The sequence below is a fragment of the Choloepus didactylus genome, chromosome 7, assembly GCF_015220235.1.
Source record: "Choloepus didactylus isolate mChoDid1 chromosome 7, mChoDid1.pri, whole genome shotgun sequence".
NCBI classification, from domain to species: Eukaryota; Metazoa; Chordata; class Mammalia; order Pilosa; family Megalonychidae; genus Choloepus; species Choloepus didactylus.
Genome location: NC_051313.1, coordinates 15,007,813 through 15,021,914, shown reverse-complemented (window position 1 = coordinate 15,021,914; position 14,102 = coordinate 15,007,813). Strand labels below are relative to the sequence as shown.

At 38.9% G+C, this 14,102-nt stretch overlaps 1 protein-coding gene across 3 annotated transcripts in view; it reads right to left on the bottom strand.

Annotated features, from left to right (window-relative positions):
- Positions 1-3,041: 3,041 nt before the first annotated feature.
- Positions 3,042-14,102, bottom strand: part of STX7 (syntaxin 7) — a 62,489-nt gene continuing 51,428 nt past the window's right edge. For all 3 annotated transcript variants that reach the window (XM_037842522.1, XM_037842524.1, XM_037842523.1), the window contains exons 8-10: positions 13,381-13,453; positions 6,929-7,011; positions 3,042-4,386 (exon numbers count right to left, since the gene is read on the bottom strand). In XM_037842522.1, coding sequence (XP_037698450.1) covers positions 4,294-4,386; positions 6,929-7,011; positions 13,381-13,453 — 249 coding nt within the window. In that variant the 3' untranslated portion in view covers positions 3,042-4,293. The remainder of the gene's footprint in view (positions 4,387-6,928; positions 7,012-13,380; positions 13,454-14,102) is intronic.

The window sequence follows — 14,102 nt, the reverse complement described above, 5'->3', positions numbered from 1 at the left end:
TTAGCTTGGTGAATAAGGTCCTGGTTCACTGAGTGTCAATTTTGGAAAATCCAGCTGAATTAAAGATGATCCTGTCTGCTTAGAACTCAGACAATTTCTTTCCTATCTCCTCTGTCACAGCATTTTGAGAACCCCAACTCCTAAACACAGGAGGAAAATGGCAAGTCTTGTCTTCGTTGATTTATGAACTTTGCCAGAATGGCTGTAAAGAAGGGAGGTCATGAATTTTGTCAAAGAAGTGGTGTAGGTTAACACTTTCAGGCCAGGTGGTGTCAAGTTTATTTCCTTGCTCAGAGGTCTGGCTGCTCAAATCTTTTAGTGGATTGAAGTGGTCTTGGTTCCACAGATCAGTTTGTCCACCTTTTTTTTTTTTTTCAGGAAAGAAAAAAGACTAACGATGTTCTTTTGATCATATTTTACTGAGCTGCAAGTGTCATTCAACTTATCTTTCTCCAAACAAATCTCTCCATCCCATTGTGAAACTTTATTTAGTGCAGCAACCTGGCCATGTTAAGAATACATTCAATTTAGCCTATCAAAAAGTATTTGCTGAATAAGTTAATGCTTGTGAATTCCTCTTTATTATTAAGGTGGACAATGACTGCATTTTCTTTACACAGGTTTTACCTTTTATTATGACTTACTTTTTTTCTACAGAAACAAAAATTATACCAAGTACAAAATCTATTCTGCACCTTCCTTCTAAACCACTGACTAACTCTGTGGCACAAGAAGCTGTTACTTTTTTTCCATTATAAACATGTCTTAAAAAATTATATTCAAAACACTACATATTATTTTGTACAAAATTTTACTGTTTTCAACAAAAGCAGTGAAGACAGTGAAAGACTCAGAGGCAAGCTCCTCAAGGTGTAGAGTTCTCAGGCAATAAGGAAAGGTGGCTGGGAACCCCAGCAGGCTTGGTGGGCCTGACTCTGGATGCTGATGAGTCCACGGTTGGCCAGCCTAGATGGGACCCACCTGTACCCACTGCTATCATTTTTCCTAGTTGAGCCCATGTCCACTAAATCAAAATAAAAGTTGCATTATGTTGACATGGTGCAGCACCAGTTATTCTTTTGAAATAAATCAATTTGTAAAACCCAAACACCTTCATGATAACTAGTGGCCAAAAACTTCATGCCACACTGTCTGGTTAGTCTACATTGCTCAAGTATAGCTTTTGAGCACATTAAAATAAACGTGTCACTTGATAAGGTGACTTCTTTCAGTTTGAGATTCAGTTGAACTCAAAACAGATTCAGACTGGAGGAATGGGTACCGTTTCTGTTTGAAGTGATCAAAAAGTATTGGTAATTTTGTCAGTTTGAATGTATTATGTCCCCCAAAACACCATTATCTATGATGCAACCTTGTGCAGGCAGACGTATTAGTGTTGATTAGATTGTAATTCTTTGAGTGTATCTACAGAGATGTGACCCACCCAACTGTGGGTGATAACTCTGATAGGATAATTTCCATGGAGGTGTGGCCCCACCCATTCAGGGTGGGTCTTGATTAGTTTACTGGGGCACTATATAAGCTCAGACAGAAGGAGCAAGCTTGCTACAGCCAAGAGGGACTTTGAAGAATGCACAGGAGCTGAGAGAGGAGCTGCAGATGAGAGCGAGTTTGAAAGCAGACTCTTGCTCTGGAGAGGCTGAGAGGACAAACACCCCAAGAGCAACTGAGAGTGACACTCTGAAGAGGAGCTGTGGCCTAGAGAGGAATGTCCTTAGAGAAAGCCATTTTGAAACCAGACCTCCAGAGCAGACGCCAGCCACGTGCCTTCCGAGCTAACAGAGGTTTTCCGGATGCCATTGGCCATCCTCCAGTGAAGGTACCTGATTGTTGATGCATTACCTTAGACACTTTATGGCCTTAAGACTGTAACTGTGTAACCAAATAAATCCCCTTTTATAAAAGCCAATCCATTTCTGGTATTTTGCATCCAGGGGGCATTAGCAAACTAGAACAGTAATAGATGGTGGGGATGGTAAACACTGTGAAGGTAATTAATGCTAGTGAATTGTATACTTGAAAGTGGTGAAAAGGGGAAATTCTGAGGTGTGTATGTTATCACAATAAGTTAAAAAAAAAAAAAGAAAAAAACAGATTCAGACATGTTGTTCATGAAAACAGCTCTCATTTTCTTTTCCATACAGTAATCTTCATCTCCTAAAGAAATTTTAAAACTGAACTTAAAGCAAACTTTAGGAAATTTTTCATTTGGCAACTCTTATCACATTTTTGATTTTATTTTTTTCCTTACAAGACTACTCTTTTGGTACTCTAAATATTTTCAAATTGTTTCCTTCTAAATTAATATGACTTTCTTAAAAGAATGTGTCTCTAAGGTCCCTGTTTATAATCATTGTTCTGTGTGATCTGTGTCCCCAGTTAAAACAATAATTTCTAAATTATTACACTTTAAATAAAGGTGCTAAAATTATCCCAAAAAACTTCTTTTTAGGAGTTTTGCTGTTACTGGGAACTCACTGTAAAGTGAACAGAAGTAAATGTGCTTGCCTGTGTGTGGATAAAGTTTTTATCAAGGACAACTGTGGCAAAAGATTGAACTGATGCGTGGAAGCCACGAGGACTTACACAGTTCCAAGATGCTGGCTTATTAACACAAAGCAGTGTGCATCTGTGGACATGCCCAGGCAGGCCTGTGCTGGTGGGTCTGCACGACTTCAGAACAGGCAGTATTTGCGTGCCTTCCCCTCCCAGCATCACCTGTCCTCTCCAGGACAGCAATCTGATTCTCACAACCCAAGGTCTCAAAGTCTCACTCACTCACAGCAGTTGCACAGTCTTGGAAACCACTGCATTTGTCACTTCTATGCAAAGCAGCTTCTACCTGGTTGTGGCAAAACCATGCAAGATCACAGGAACAGAAAACTGTACGTGAACCGGTGCTCCAGAAAGACGCAGAGTGAGTATCTGCCATGGGGTTCCCGTGCTGGGATTTCAGGAAGCACAGAGGTCAGCGTCCGTCCCACTGAAACCGGGTCCTTGTGAAAAAGACCTATCCAGACTCCTTTGAAATCACCTTTATTTTGATTGCAAGGATACAATTTACTTAGTTGCTTCACATTTTATTTGTTCCCATTTGAAGTTCAGAGCTTGCCATGTAAAACACTGCCTTCACTATCAAACTGTTATGCAAGAACATTATAAAATACAAACTATGAATTAAGATAGTGCTTTTTACAGTAGAATAGTGCATTAAAATAATATTGATTTAAAAAGGCAAGAGAGTTAATTGGCAAAACATCCGATTCCTTTTCCAACGAAAAATGGCACAAAATGGCAAACACGTTAAACACTACATTTTAAGTGTTAGGTGCTCAAAAATGATAATCATGGGAAAGTTACTTTTCCTGACCTAATTTTGACCCCAGGATACATAGGACAAAAGGGAGGGTACAGAGCGGCTCATAAAATCAGACCGCATTATTCAAGACGGTTTAGCAGACTGAATTCAGATCTTTAGACTCCAAACATAATAATGATTTTTCATATTCTCCTCCCAAATTATAATAAGCATTTACAGTGACTACACTTTCCCCAGTATTTGTCAGACTTACAAGAGCCTAGGTAAAAACAATCCATCTTCAGTATTTTACTAGGCAATTCATGACACATGCTTAATATACGCACATTGGGAGTATGAGATATATTACAAAATTATTCACTGATTTCATAAGGGTCTTAAGAGTAAACAAACAATAAAAATTAAATAGGCAATTTGTGCTGTTGTGAACCAGAAACACACACACACACACACACACACACACACACAAACATACATTATTTTTTTTAGTTATTGAGAATGTTTCCTCTGCTGGCCCAAAAGTCAAAATTAAATTTCAGATTTTTTAATTGAGGTAACACAAATCTGGATGCACGTGACAATGAAAGAGAGATGGGCACAGGGCATCAACATCTTTAAATTTACAAATTCCAATCAGTAATATACAGTCAAACATATAGACTAAGTCAACAGTAAATAAATTAAAAATGAAAGGCATCTACAAAAGCGGGCAAAACCCAGCAGTTACTAGACTGAAAAGCAGGGGAGTTATGCCAGCAGAGATATTTAGAAAAACTCTTGGTATTAGAAAATATCAGATTTAATTCAAAGGAAACTTCCCGCAAATAAAAATAACAAAGTAGGGAACCATCCTTTACTTAATAGCTTTACAATAAGAAAAACAAAAACATGATTACAGGAATCTTCCTACATAATTTAAGTAATGTAGTGCCAAAGTGTGCTCCTTTAACATTTCAGCCTTTCACTCCCCATATGATGAAACCGATAATCACAACTCCAATGACAAGGATAAAAATGATGATGCACAGGGTTTTTCTGGATTTGCGCTGCAGATGCAAAAAACAAAAACATGTTTACAGATTTAATGGAGTATCTCTATAGCAAGTGAAAATAAACTAGTTCACTTCTAAAGTAAAATGTATTGCCCTGAAATTTTCGGCTGTTTTTTGCTTCTCAAAAATGCCTTCAATATATATGGCACTTAGATTCTTTCTAAAATATTCTTCTTAAATTAATGTTATAAATCAAGGAGTTTTTCAACTTTTGATAGTAAGTTTTCTGGGGCTATGGTTGGGCTTAAAAAAAGAAGCAGAGGAACAAAAGTTACTGATTAACCAACAGTCTGAGGTTACCTATGTACTGAAACAAAGAAGAGCTTACAAGTTTACACATTTTTTAAACTTAATCTTCTCAAAAAGTTGTTCTTAAAAAAATAAGTTCTCTGGAAATATCAGCAAATGAAAATATTTGGCAATTTTTCCTAACGTAAATTTATTCCTTTCTAAAATGATTCCCAGTCTTAAATATTAATGGAAACTGAATTCAAAATCTCAACATACAAATAAAGAGCTAAAAAAATTACAGCAGTCATTTAAATGTAAAAGTTAAGAATTTTGTTCCATTCTTCATTCCTGGCCCAGCTGTAGATTTCCATGTTTCTTTACTGACCTGTGTTTCACACAGCAACAGGCAAGAGTTATTTTTCTTAAAAAATGGAAAAATTTGTAATATTACCATAAATTTATAAAAAAGATATGTTTCCAACTCTGAAATGACTCTGAAAACCACAAATACTTTCAGCATTCCACCTATTTATCTAATTTTTCTACTGAAAACTCTTGTATATTAAATTAAACACAAGTTCTCTACAGTTTCAATACTGCAATGCATAAACATCTTCCCAGACTCCACTTGGTTACCACGGACACCCATGTGATGTGCCTTTATAAGTAATCAGATATTCCACCACATATTTATATTGCTTAGGGTTCCCTCTTTTAGCCTCACTCTCCCTTTGAGCCTGACTCAATACTGAAGTTCAGGACTTTATCAGCAACTCCCCTGGTGTAGGGTAGTGGCCCTTGGGTGCTGTAGTTATAACAGCATTTATCACCTTCCTTTAGGCTTATGGTTCACCCAGATGACTGAGAAGCATCACAGCGTATAGGGACAAAAGTTTAATATCAAGGCTCCAAGTAGAAATATAAGAAATTTGCCTTTTTTTTTTTTTTTCTTCAGTACTTATGTATTGCTACCAACCTGGTGGTACAGCTTGGGAAGGTATGCTTCCTTCCTCCAGAGTGGCTGTAGGCTTGTCCTTCCACAAGAAGAGGACAAGTAAAACCTGGGAGCCCATCTCCACCCCCGCCCCCCAAATCCAAAACTCAGAACAAAATAACACATAGGATAACATGTAAGTGTAGTCCCTGATGTATCCTGCCAAATACTAGTTTGAGCAATCATTCACCAACAGATCCACAAGACTCAGCATTTATACATCCTCACTTGTATGTGTGTGTCCTCAACTATTTATGAGTGACACCTCAAGTCCATGACACAGTGACAGTAATTCTGCTGAGCTGTGTCTGAACAGGTACAAAGCTTAAACCAGAATTACTTAGTCAGTGAATATAACTGGTTACAACTCAGTAATCTGTTGACTGCTGAACAGCTTCACTGTTCAATACACATCTCCGCAAAGGCAATGATTTGGGCAGTGAAAAAAAATAGCATTGAAATGAAAGGTAACATAATACCTAAGCAGGTGACTACAATACAGATATTTTCAAAGAAGTTAACAAGCTTTGAGAAAATGATAATTATGATCCACTACCAAAAAATGGAGTTTTAAAAGGCAAACCGAGTGCTACAGAGGTGTTAAGGGGTTTCCAAAGAGCTGGGCCTTATCCTTGCTGAACATCAAAGGTCTACATATTATAGTTAATATGTTAATTACATATTGTAGTCAATTAACATTTGTTAATAATTCATGGTCCTAACATCTGTATAGTGCTTCACACATAATTTATATTTGACTTCCCATATTAAAGTTATCCGTTCAGAAAATCAATCCCTTCCTGGTGAAGGGTCTGCTGGATGCTGACAGGACACCCAACAGTCAATGAGACCCCGAGTGAGTAAAATTTCCAAGGACCTGAGAGCTCTCTCTAGGACAAGAACTTTGCCTCTGATGTCCAACATGCCACTGATGAAAACAAAGGAAAGGGAGAAGGGAACAGCGAGAAATAGAGGGAGCAGGCTACCGAAGAGATTTTGGGGTTGTGATGCCACCACGACATCAGAGGCCGGCCTTCCACCAAGCCCAGACCTGTCCCTACCACCCTCAAGGCTCTTGGCTCTACGCTTCGGACCCTGTGGGCCATTTAAACCTGGGATCACACAGGCTGAAACCAGGTTAACCTGACTGGCATATTTCTGATCCCTTTTCCATGGGATTTTAAAATATTATTTAATATCTCCATCTCCAGCCACTTAAACCTGATTATTTCTTAACAACAACAACAAAAACCACACACATGATAAGTTAAAAGGTTAAGTTATAAGAAAATGTATTACAGTTTATATTACCTGGTAATCTGCTGCCCTTGACAGCTGCTGGTTTGCTTGCTGAACGTGCACATCAGCATTTTCTACATTGGCTTCTATGCTATCTTTAAAATAAAACAAACACACAAATACCTATTAAACATGCACTGATGCTCCTTTAATGAAGATGCATAAATCATTAGCTTTCACTCAACATGCCCAATATGCAAAGGATAATGTCAGTGGTATATCACAAAGTTGATTTTTTTTTTTTTTAAGTTGGCTATAATTCCCTATGTCACCTCTTGGGTACCCAAATTTGAAGAAAAGAAACTTGATCATCTTTATTATAACAAATCTCTAGTTCTACCAGGCCACTCCCCAAAGGACTGTCCCCATAAAATGCCAAATCAGTGTCAGCACAAGGCTTGTCTCGAACTCTGCAGCTTGTTCTATCTCGAGACCAATGTACAAACTAGATGATGATCAACCCTCTCCTTCCCACTAATGAAGATCTGCTTCACCAAGTAGGTAAATTGGTTTCTTGACTTTCCAAAGACTGCTATCTCCTTAGAGGGAATCAAAAAACAAAAGTGCAACCCAAGTGCTGACTTCAGTCCTTGTAAATGTTTAATCACCAAATTGCCACGTTAAGCCTTAACGCTTTTCAGCTTATCATCCCTGTTTCTTCTTGTAAACGCAGTCTACTCTAAATTATTAGAGTATAATTCCCATGTTTTATCTCATTTCCATTTTATAGCAACCAACTCCAAACAAAGCATTTGATGAATTTACTTAGGGTAAGTATATTAGTACCAAAGTCAATCACCACCTAATTTCTGTGCTGAAATTTGGCCCTCACTAGGGCCCATGCAGCCTTCTCAAGTGGTGGCACGTTTCCTTTCTACCCTCCTCAGGCCTGGTGGTGGAGAGTCTACTGTCTCTTCCTCCTCCCTACCAACTCTCAATGTTAAAGTTCATGCCATGAAACCAATGCTCCTGTTGCAGACTCTCTAGATCCAACGGTCAAGATGCTCTTTTCAACACATCCATTATAAATATCACTGATTTTCACATCCAATTGCTGACTCTTTTAATACCTGTCTTCTCAATCCTTGACCACATCTTTTTCAAACCTTTGTTATTCTTCCTCAGCTACCCACTTCTATGATCCTATTCCAAACCTTGCCAGTACCAATAACTGCACCTCCCCCATAGTTCAAAGGTCCCACTCTCTCTGATCACCACATTCCATCTTTGCAGCTCACTCCTTCTAGCACTCCAACTCCAACACTCTGACTCCAATCACATTATCCTACCACCTTTTCACTGTCTCTCATAGACTTCCTGTCCTCACTTCCCTCTTTACCTAGTTTAGATCCCACAGGCTATCAATTAGCATCAATTCCTTGTATCCATCCTCAGCTCCTCTGCCCCTCTGCTTTAGTCATACTTACACAACAAAACCCCAAGCTGTGCCCAAGCAGCTGAAGGTGGACAAAAAGAGAAAAACCTATGCTTACTATTTTCATTTTAAATTCCAGACTCCCAAGCAAGCCTACTTTCTTTCCATAACTCCGAGAGGACTATGTCAAACCTTCTTCTCTCTCCTCAAACCTCTCATGCCTCTTCACACATGATCACTGTCAGTCAATGTCTTTGGCACAAAAGGAGATTCAGAGTCACTTCTACACTCTCCCATGATAGCTGTGGGCTTTGACTTCTCTCCTGCTCCTAGGGATCCAACCTCTCCCTTTGTGTATTTCATCCCATTCCTTGTCACCTACTCCAAGATTTCAGTCTAGCAATTTTCCTTTCTCTCTCTCTCTCGTCATCATCATTTTTTTCCCTAGTGAATCATTTCTATCAATGTTACAGCTCCCATCTGAAAAACAAACAAACCATGTTAGCCTGGTCTCCCCAACCTCTGGGAGAGGATCTGCAGACTGAGTTCAAACATGTGGGCACTGATTCCACTAATCATACCTACATAATGAAACCCAAATAAACTCAGGACACTCCAAGCTTCAGTGAGCTTCCATGATTGATAATAACATCACTGTGCCAGGAGGGTGGCATGTTCTGAATCCTCATGGAGAGAAAACAGAATAACTAATAATATAACAAGAGATGTTCAACCACATTGCCTTTTTTGCAGAAATGGAAAAGCTGATCCTCAAATTCATATGGAATTGCAAGGAGCACTGAAGATCCAAAACAATCTTGAGAAGGATGAACAAAGTTGGAGGACTCCCATTTCCTGACTTCAAGCTTACTACAAAGCTAAAGTAAACAAAACAATGTGATACTGGCATAAGACACAGAGACCTATGGAAAAGAATAGAGAGTACGGGGAAAAACATCTATGGCTAATTGATATTTAATAAAGTTGCCAAGCTACTCAATGAGGAAAGAACAGTTCCGTCAACAAATGATGCTGAGAAAACTGGATATCCATATGCAAAGAATGAAGTTGGACCTCTACCTCACACTATATGCAAAAATTAACTCAAAATGGATAAGTGACCTAAATATAAGAGTTAAAATTATAAAACTCTCAGAAGAAAATAGAGTAAATCCTCATGACCTTGTATTGGCAATTGATTCTTAGACATGACACTAAAAGGATGAGCAACAAAAGAAAAAAGAATTAGATAAACTGGATTTCATCAAAATTAAAATCTTGTGTGCATCAAAGCACATTATCAAGAAAGTGAGAAGAGAACCTAAAGAATGGGAGAAAATATTTGGAAACTATATATCCGATAAGGGATTAGCATCCAGAATATATAAAGAACTCTTACAACTCAATGGCAAAAAGAAATAACCCAATTAGAAACTGGGCAAAGGGTTTGAATACATTTCTCAAAAGAAGACGTACAAATGGCCAACAAGAAAATGAAAAGACCTCATCATCAGCCATCAAGGAAATGCAAATCAAAACCACAATAAGGTACTATTTCAAGCCCACTAGGACAACTGTCATTTTAAAAAAAATAGAAAATAGCAGGTGTAGGAGAGGATGAAAGGAAAATGGAACCCTTCTAAATTGCTGGTGGGAACGTAAAATGGTACAGCCACTGTGGAAAACTGTTTGGTTGTTCCCCAAAAAGTTAACAAACTTGGATATTTGTTCATCAATGTTTCTGGCACCATTATTCACAATAGCTAAACTATCCAACAACAGATGAGTAGAAAAGCAAAGTGTGGTATATCCATACAATGGAATATTATTCAGCCACAAAAAAGGAATGAAGTTCTGATACTTGTGACAACATGGATGAACCTTGAAGACATCATGCTGAGTGAAATAAGGCAGACACTAAAGGACAGATATTGCATGGTTTCACTTAATGAAATACCTAGAATGAGCAAATTCAGAGAGAGAGAGAGTAGACTGCACGTTACCAGAGGCTGGGGAGGGAAGGGAATAAGGAGTTATTGCTTGGTTGGCAGAAAGTTTCTGTTTGGGGGGTGATATGTAAAATTTTGGCAATAGATGGTAGTGATGGTAGCACAGTATTGTGAATGTAATTAATATCACCAAATTGTATACATGAAAGCAGTTAAAATGGAAAATTTTGTTATGTATATGTTGCCAGAATAAGAAATTTAAAAAAAACACAAATGACTGCCTCCTTACCTCACATCCACTTACAGCTGTGCCTTCATTTGTCTGTTCCACTTTCTAGCTTGACTTCTGCAAAGAGTTGCCTGTACTTGCTGTCTCCAGCCCTCTTCCCCATTCTCTCTGGAGCCTACTATCATCACACTTTCACTCACTCTTCTTGAGATCACCTATGTCCTACATATTGGTTATATCCAGCAGTCAATTCTTAATCCTCCTTTTACTTAACCTAACAGCAGCATTTGAAACAGATGACCATCCATCCTTCTAGAAAAACTTTCTTTACTTCATCTTTATTTCATCATTTTCACTTGGTTTTCCTCTACATCACTGGCTTTGTTTTCTTAGCCTTTGTCAGTTCCTCCTCAGCTCTCTGTGCTCTAAAATCAGGGGTCACAAGCTTTTTCTATAAAGGGCAAGATGGTAAATATGTGAGGCACTGCAGGCCATATAGTCTCCATCACAACTGCTCAACTTTTCCATGCAACATGAAAGCAATCACAGACATTGCACAGACAAATGGATGTGGCTTGCTGAGCCCTCTGAAATGTCTGCAGTACCCATGGTTCAGTTCTCAGACCCCTTCTCTTCTCTCTCCACATTTAGTTCCTAAGTCATCTCATGCAAGCTTGTGGCTTTAAAAACACCATCTGTGAACAGATGACTCACAAATTCATATCCTCAGTCCAGTCTTCTCCCCAAGCTCTGGCTCATTTTACCAATGCCTACCCAAACTTCTGGCAGTAAAGGGTTAACTCAATAAGGCTGGGTTGTCACCTTGTACCGTGCATGTTAAACATCTGGCACTTGACCTCCAAATCAGTGAAATATCCCATCTGCTCTAAGTGTCCTTGTTTACCTTGGGCCATGCCAGCAATTTTACACATATCTAACGATGTGCTTTATGGTGGGGGCCATGAGCCCTGCAGTGTCAGCTTGACCTCTAGAGGGACTAGAGACCAAAGTCAGCCACGTGGGCAGTCAGCCATACCTGTATGACCAATCCTCAATAAAACTCTGGACACCAAGGCTCAGGTGAACGTCCCTACTGGGAGAAGGAAGCGCTGTCTGTCCAACTTCACTGGGAGAGGATGACGAGAAGCTCGTGCCTGGTGTCTCCCGGACCCTGCCCTGTGCCCCTCTTCCCTGTCTTTTCAGTCTGTATCTCTGTGCTGTAATAAGCCATAAACTTGCATATAACAGTTTTTCTGAGTTCTGTGAAACTTCCAGCCAATTACTGGAATCTGGGGGTGGTCTTGCAAAATCCCAAACTGCATTTTCACTAGGGTGTCAACAAGCACCTCAAACTTAACATATCCCCAATGACTGATTTACACCCATCCAAACTTGCTCCAGCTACGACTTACCCATCTCAGAAAACAGCAACCCCACCTTTTCAGTAGACCAGGCGAAAACCTCAGAGAAATCCTTGACTCAGCTCTGTCTCTCACACCCACATCCAACCTTTCAGTAAATACTTTTGGCTCTCCATTTTGAAAATAGTCAACATTCCACCACTTCACACCAACCTCTGCTTCTATCCTGAGCCAAGCTGCCACAATCACTCACCTGGATTACAGGGATGGCCTTTTATGTGGTCTCCTTGCTACTGGTCTGGCCCCTTTACAGTCTGTTCTCAACCCAGAATCCAAAGTTTCAGAATCTTTCAAAACTTAAGACAGATCCTAATGTCTGCTGATTCAAATCCTCAGTGGCTTCCCATCCAATGAGAATCAAACATAAGTCCTCACAGTGACTTGGGACCCCCATGAAAATTCTGTGTGGCTCCTGACACCATCTTCATCTCCCTCTTGCTCTCCGCTCACCAAAAATGTCAGGCTTGCTTCTGCCCGAGGCGTTTGCACTTGCTCTTCCCTCTGTCAGGAAAACTCTCTAATTTGCTCCCTTACTTCCATGAGGTCTGTGCTAAAGGGTTTCATGTCAGTGACTACCCTTGAGTACCCTTTGCAAAGTAGCAGCACCCCCTACTCTGGCTTATTTACTCCATAACAGGTATCACCTTACACTTGCTTTACTTTCTCTTTCCTTTCTTGTTTTTTACCTGCTGTTCCCCAACTAGATAATAAGACCCATGAAGTGAGGGTCTGTTATTTAGTTCCTGCTGAATCCCCAATGCTTAGGTTGTTGCTTGGCACAAAGTAGGTGCTCAAAAAATATTTGTAAAATGAAAGACTGATTTTTTGAAATTTTATCATAATCTACTGGAACTAAAGAGTAGCGCAAGAATGAACAAACAATGATTATATTTAACTAAAGGCATCAGTATTTCAACTGAACTGAATGAGAGAAAACATATTAAATGTATCTTGAGATATACCCACAGATATCTCCGTGTTTCAAAATGGTAAAAATGACCAGGATCCTGATCAAGGCTCACAATTATATGTTAACTGAAGAACCATTATATTTAAAATTTAAAGGAAGCCTTAGTCACTGCCTTTTATAAAAATGAATTTTAAAAGAACTCATAGCATCTAAGTAATACTACAAAATTAATCTACCAGTACGCCATTAGAATGAAGGATCAGGCAAATGGCTATCTATGTCCTCTACTCTAAAAGACAAGACAGCATGCATTACTACAAATACAAGTTTCCCAAAAATCCTTGGCACGATGAGGATCAAAGCAGGCTCTGACCAAAGCTAGAGGCACTGGAAATCAGCTGCAATGATGCCCCATGGTTTCTTTCGTGGTCTCAGCAGCCTGAGGCCCAGATTAAATCTGAGGCTTCTAAAATAAATGAAGCCGGTCATTTCACCCAGTAAGGGCCAGAAATGAAGTCTGTTTTAGACAGCTTAGATACTGTTTTAGACAGTTTAGACACTGTAAATCAGTAGGGCTTACCTATGACCTCTCCTTGTTCATGAATCATCATTCCCAAATCTTTAAATATTTCATTAATATCCATGATATCAGCCTACAGGAAAAAGGAACATTGTGTTATAATCAGAAATTCAGCCCCCACTCCGCAACAGGGGAAAACAGAAAACTCAAACCATCCCTCACGTGTAGGTCAGATGTCGGACATAAATTCATTCCATACATAAATTGGAAATATTTTACTACAAGAAATCCTAAGTAGACCATGAACAACAGGCCCTCTAAAATAAGACCATAACATTCAAAATATCAGGAGGAGGATGGACCCAAAGGTAGTGCAGAGGCAGGGCCTGGCGTCCCTGACATGACTCTCATACCCAATAGTTCTGTGATCACAAGCAGCATCTACTCACAAGAGTATGAAAAATGTGTTATGATTTATTTCTAGTAATAATTCATCCATCAATTTGACAGTTCATAAAAAAATTAGGGATAAATTTAAAGTCTCATATTAATATATTTGAAAATGCAGCAAAATAGTGATGGATGAAGAGGATATAAATTTACTTTTTTTCAATACATAATAGCTATTATTTTGCCCAATTAAAGAGTACTTTATTCACAGAGGTGGGATAACTTATATAATCACCCTGTGTATTAGTTTCCCCATCTGTCAAATGGTGATGATAAAATGATATTGTTAACTACCTCAGAGTTTTTGTGAGGACTAAATGAGATAATTAACA